The 6,347-nt window shown below is 48.5% G+C and overlaps 1 protein-coding gene across 1 annotated transcript in view; it reads right to left on the bottom strand.

The window, feature by feature from the left end:
* cfap61 (cilia and flagella associated protein 61) overlaps window positions 1-6,347 on the bottom strand; it is a 41,679-nt gene that overhangs the window by 25,416 nt on the left and 9,916 nt on the right. Inside the window, exons 6-9 of the mRNA XM_037685232.1 lie at window positions 5,557-6,343; window positions 3,456-3,582; window positions 593-670; window positions 241-444 (exon numbers count right to left, since the gene is read on the bottom strand). Of these exons, the coding sequence (XP_037541160.1) occupies window positions 241-444; window positions 593-670; window positions 3,456-3,582; window positions 5,557-6,343 (1,196 nt within the window). The remainder of the gene's footprint in view (window positions 1-240; window positions 445-592; window positions 671-3,455; window positions 3,583-5,556; window positions 6,344-6,347) is intronic.

Below are 6,347 nucleotides of genomic sequence, written 5' to 3'. Positions count from 1 at the left end.
TGAAAGTTTTAGCTCCTGCTATGCTAGTTTTAGCTCCTGCTATGAAAGTTTTAGCTCCTGCTATGCTAGTTTTAGCTTCTGCTATGCTAGTTTTAGCTCCTTCAGTGAACCTCGTGTTCAGAAATCGTATTTGTCTGGGCACTCTGACAGGAAGTGAGTCGTCTGTGGGTGTGGTAAAAGGAAACGGTGTGAGCTGAGAGCGCATGAGCTGACCTCCTGACCAGGCCCCTCTGCACTCACCTGTTGGTACCGGGGCAGGTAGACTCTGTGGTACAGGCAGGTTTTGTGGGCCAGCCTCAGGACCTCCTTGAACAGGTGTGTGGCGAGGTTCTGGAAGCAGCATTTGAGGACATGGTGGAGAACGTGAGCGTGCTCATCGTACCGATGGTGGCTGAAGTAGATGAAGTTCTCCAAGTTGAAGCGAGCACGAAGGTACTCGACATCCTGACAAACAGACAAAGACAAACTGTCCCATGATGCAACTGCTTCCTGTAGGTTAGCGTCTGGATGAGACGCTGCACCTGCTGAACGATCTACAACCAAAGTTCCTCTGAGCTGGTCTGAGCCCGTATGGACAGGTGGAAACACTTACCTGCTCATCTCTGATGATGATGATCCCAACGACCTCACCGTCAACTTGAGTGATGAAGGCCTGCAGCGGCACCGATCCCTGACAAACAGGACAACCTCCATCAGCTGAGCTGTGACCAGAGGCAGGGACGGCAGTAGGGACAATAGTGGGGACAACAGTAGGGACAGTAGTAGGGACAGCAGTAGGGACAGTAGTAGTGGCAGTGGCATCGAGGACAGCTGGGTGTCTGTCAGACAGGACAGCCTGACCTTCACCTGGTCCTGCAGTCTCAGTCCGTCATGAAGACATTTTGAACAAAGAGAAAAGACAGATCGTTCTTGTCTCTGAACTCGTCTCTTTTTGCTCAAACGACACGTGTTGAAGAAAAACCTTGAGAAACTCACTGGTTCCCACATATTCTGTCTGGTTCCAGGACCTGAACCATGTCACTAAGAGGACAAACATCTTGTCTCTAATGATGCTTCTAAACTGGACTGTGGTTCTTTATTATCTGGGTGTCCAGAACCTCTTTAAAGTCTTCAGTGGATCCAAAGTTCTGCAGCTAGGGTTCTGATCATGTTCCTGTCAAATCCCACATCAGCTTTATTGATAGACTTTAAACACCCACAGGACCAAAGTGCTGTACACACAGTACAACAATCATACAGTCAGATAATAAAACTGATTAAAATAATTACAGGTCAACATGTCAGATGGGGTCAGAGGTCAGAGGTCATGGAGAAGAGATGGTTTTAAGAAGGGTTTATAAAAACAGACGGGGAAGAGTCTGATGTTCACTGAAGGTCGTTCCACAGTTTAGGAGCTGCAGCAGCACGGTCTCCTCTGAGCTCACACTCAGGAGCAGCTGGTCACATGACCTGAGGGATCCAGAGGTGATGCAGCTGCTCGGACAGATAGGGCGGGGCCAGCCCATTAAGAGCTTTAAAAACAAATAAAATAATTTAAAATGAATCCTGGAAGGTTCAGCCAGAGCAGGGAGGATAAAACAGGAGAGATGTGGTCAAACCTTCATGTGTCAGTTAAAAGCTGTGCAGCAGCGTTCTGGACCCTCTGACACTGAGAGACACACGAGTCACTGGTTCCTGTAGAGAGTTACAGTCGTCCAGCTGAGAGGTCACAAAGACCTGAACTACTGTTTGAAACGCTGCTGAGAAAGAATCAGCTTCACTTCAGCTGCCTCAGATGGAACTGACCCCCAGGTTTGTAACAGCTGGCCTGATGTACTGGACCAAGGAACCAACATCTGCACTGGGAGTCTCAGTGGAGCTTCCAAAGACCATCACCTCAGTCTTTCCCTCATTGAACTTTAAGAAGTTCACAGCCATCCAGGCTTTGATGTCCTCCAGACATGAAGACAGAGGGGCCACAGAGTTACATAGAGTTAAATAAAGAATTCAACTTCTAACAGAGCTTTCCATCTGACATTACACATCTTCCATCCATCCATCCATCCATCCATCCATCCATCCATCCATCCATTATCTTTACCCGCTTATTCCATTTTGGGTCACGGGGGTCGCTGGTGCCCATGTCCAGCAATCACTGTGCGAGGGGCGGGGGACACCCTGGACATGTCTCCAGTCCATCACAGGGACACATAGAGACAAACGAGACAAACAACCATTCACTCTCTCACTCACACCTAGGGACAATTTAGAGTTACCAATCAGTCTAACATGCATGTTTTTGGTCTGTGGGAGGAAACCGGAGTACCCGGAGAAAACCCACGCATGCACGGAGAGAACATGTAAACTCCACCCAGAAAGGCCCCTGGACCGGGGTTTGAACCAGGGACCTGCTCGCTGAGAGGCAGCAGCTCTACCAGTTGCACCACCGTGCTATTACACATCTTGTTCCATATTTTACTAACAGAGCACTTCGCTCATCATAACCCTGATAAAACAGAATGTAATGATTTGTAAATCTCATAAGTTCATACTGAAATAAATTTTACTTCAGTGAGAAGGTTGATGGTTACAATTTTAGTATTTTATCTTATTTTATAGTATGCAGCATCTTGATTTGACTGTTTATAACTTCTTTTATTCAATTAAAAAAATGTTTCGTATTATTGTTGTCTGTACTTTATATGTTGTCCGTCTAAAACAGGTCTCTCTTGAAAACGAGTCCTCGTGACTCAATGAGACTAATCTGGATAAATAAAGATTGAATGAAAAAAAGCCCGGCCCGGGACCTTCCTGGGTGGAGTTTGCATGTTCTCTCCGTGTACTCCGGTTTCCTTCCACAGACCAAAAACATGCATGTTAGACTGATTGGTAATGCTAAAATGTCCGTAAGTGTCCCTGTGATGGACTGGAGTCCCGTCCAGGGTGTCCCCCGCCCCTCGCACAGTGACTGCTGGACATGGGCACCAGCGACCCCCGTGACCCAAAATGGAATAAGCGGGTAAAAGATAATGGATGGATGATGGATGGATGGATGGATGATGGATGGATGGATGGATATGGACTAAGATAAACATGAACTAAACATACACTAAGCACTAACAGCATAAAAACAATACGTTGAACAGCAGCACGAACATGAGTCTGTGTGAGCTGATGAGCACACATGAACACATCAACATGAAACAGATCAGCAGCAACATGAAACAGATCAGCAGCAACATGAAACAGATCAGCAGCAACATGAAACAGATCAGCAGCAATCAGGGTTCACAACCAAACAAGTGTAGATGAACAGAACTTTTTGTTTGGGTTCTGTGTTGTACACTTTGAACCCCAAGTTGTTCCTGACCTTTGAACTTAACTAAAAACCAGATTTGGACCTTTAAATTAAAGCTTGAAGGTCCTTACCACAGTTTGAACCTTATGGAGACGAGTTGGGACGAGGGTGAACTGACCTGGTCACTGCGGGTCCTGTAGAAACAGTCCAGGTCCTGTAAAATAGACTGGTTCAGGTCCAGATTCTTCACCAGATCAGAGACAGCAGGTCGGTCTGAAGGAACTGCTGGTCTCACCTCCACCTTCCTGTAAGAGAAATCTCTGTTCAGAAGAATGAATGTGATGAAGGTGATGAAGATGGGATGGCAGTGATCTTCTGCCTTGAGGACAGGAAACACTCCTTTTGTTGACACACAGAGAAATAATTCCTTACTGGTTGATATCTGACCCTACTCCATGGGTCCATCTCAAGACCACATGTGTTACTTTACATAATTAGACAGAAACATCTGCAGAACAATGCTCAACCACAGCCTGGATTATTTTTGAGGGAGAACAGTCAGGAATAAGCATCAATTCAGTTCTGCTTCTCTCCAGAATCTCAGTGAGATCCTTAATTAACCTGGTGTAAAATCACTTTATTGGGAGAAGAATCATTCAGCAGCATCTCCACTGAAAGGTCAACAAATAATCTCATCTGCAAGACAAACACGGCTTCATCAACACTATTTACCTGCAGGCAGAGACCTACATGAGGCCGATCAATGCACAAGCCGCTCTCAGAGCTGATTTCACTCATCTCTAACCCTAGATCTATTGTAGACATGGGTTGATGAGAAGTCCTCAAGCAGGAGCACAAACAGGAGCCAGGATCATTGGATTGGACAAAAAGACAGTCCCAACTGTCTAAATGTGATGACGTATGAAAAACAATGTCTAAATACTGACGCAACAACTGAGGACATGATTTCACTTAATTTCTCTGGTGAAAAAAGCTCAAATGAACAGACTGAACATTAATTAGGGTCATATTCAAAGATTAAAGTTTCATCAGGATTTTGTGTAATCAGCTAAAAGTCCAAGGAAGCCAAGAATGTAGAAGAAGACCTTGATGTCCACCTCTTTGAAGCTCATAGGCTCATTGGGATTAACCTGTATAAATAAAGGCTGAATCAGGCACCTTGGTGTCCACCGCTCCCATTAGGGGCCTTGGTGTCCACCAATTCCATCAGGGATCTTGGTGTCCACCTCTCCCATCAGGGACCTTGGTGTCCACCAATTCCATCAGGGATCTTGGTGTCCACCACTCCCATCAGGGACCTTGGTGTCCACCAATTCCATCAGGGACCTTGGTGTCCACCGCTCCCATCTGGGTTCCTTGCGGCACTGACAACAGCAGACTTCCAGCAGCTCCACAAAGTAACGCGACATTATGTGGACACAGTGGCTTCCTCCCACGATCTGAGACTGAGATGGGCAGCTACTGAGGATATGATGGAAGAGTTTTTTTGCCTCCCCGGACTATGTGACTCCCCTGGCATGAAGGAGATTCTTATGGAGGTTTTTGAGGAGAGACGCATACTGCGCGCTTGTCTCCTATCACCCCCGCTCCAAGCCCCAGCGAGTCCAGTCCGTCACCCGAGTCGCTGGAACAACCAGCTCCTCATACTGTTCCTCTAAATGCTTCATCTCGCCACCATCATCGTAGAAGAGGACGTCAGATCCTATATCGTTCCACCGAACACGCAGAAAACTCTGATGCCAGCGGTCACGATCCACCTGTTTACTGCGGTACCGAGAGGGTCCAGAAGGGCTCCTCCTCCTCTACAACTTTGGTGCTCCCCAAGCAGTCCCACACACAGCCAGAGGAGCAGTGGGGAGTTTCACAAGAGGAGGGGCACCCGACCTCTCACTCACCAAAGAAGCAGGCGAGCTGTGGCTCACCTGAAGCTGCGTCACCAGAACATATTAACATGTCGGTCAGGGAGTATGTGAACTCTACTGATAAGTCTCCCGCTGACCTTGTCACTTTAAACACACAACTCCAAAGACTGTTCACTTCTGCTGCACACAACCTAGATCCACAGTACCAGTACACCACTTACTTCATCGCTGAGAGACTATTACTGCCTATACCCGGACTCATTCAGATCCCTGAGTATTTCCACATGCTCAATAAAATAAGGTCTTCTAAAGAGCAAATCATTGTTCAATCCACCTCCAACTCACCTGTGCAACCACTGAATCTACCAGACACACCTGATCCACCACTACTCATACGAAGGGTCTGCTGCAGCTGGTCCAGAGTCTCCAGAGTCTGCTGCAGCTGGTCCAGAGTCTGCTGCAGCTGGTCCAGAGTCTGCTGCAGCCAATCCAGAGTCTGCTACAGCCTCGATGTCCACAGAGGTCCCCAGGTTGACGTCCGCAGAACACTTGACGTCTGCAGAGGTCCCCAGGATGATGTCCACAGAAGACTCGGCATCCACAGAGGTCCCCATGTTGACATCCACAGAGGACTTGACGACCATGGACGCTTCAACGACTGGAAACGCTTCGACGACTACGGACACTTCGGCAACTATGGACGCTTCGACGACTACGGACACTTCAACGACCACGGACGGTCTCACAGCCACCAAAGCAGCTCCTGAGGTGGTCTCCACATCCACGGAGGTCTCAAGGTCTGCAGAAGTCCCCAGGTTGACGTCCACAGAAGAGTCGACAGCCTCAATGACCATTGACAACTCAACGTCCCCTGCTGCAGCCCCTGAGATGGCTATGTCCCCTGCTGCAGCCCCTGAGATGGCTAACCCCCCTGCTGCAGTCCCTGAGATGGCTAAGCCCCCTGCTGCAGTCCATGAGATGGCTAAGCCCCCTACTGCAGTCCATGAGATGGCTACGCCCCCTGCTGCAGCCCCTAACAGGGCTACGCCCCCTGCTGCAGCCCCTGACATGGCTATGCCCCGTACTGCAGCCCCTGACATGGCTATGCCCCCTAATGCAGCCCCTGACATGGCTACGTCCCCTCCTGCAGCCCCTGAGATGGCTACGCCCCCTGCTGCAGCCCCTGA

Source organism: Nematolebias whitei, chromosome 12 (genome assembly GCF_014905685.2).
Source record: "Nematolebias whitei isolate Nwh7 chromosome 12, NemWhi1, whole genome shotgun sequence".
NCBI lineage: Eukaryota > Metazoa > Chordata > Actinopteri > Cyprinodontiformes > Rivulidae > Nematolebias > Nematolebias whitei.
The sequence above is the reverse complement of the archived record's forward strand: the minus strand, read 5'-3'. Positions and strand labels throughout refer to the sequence as shown.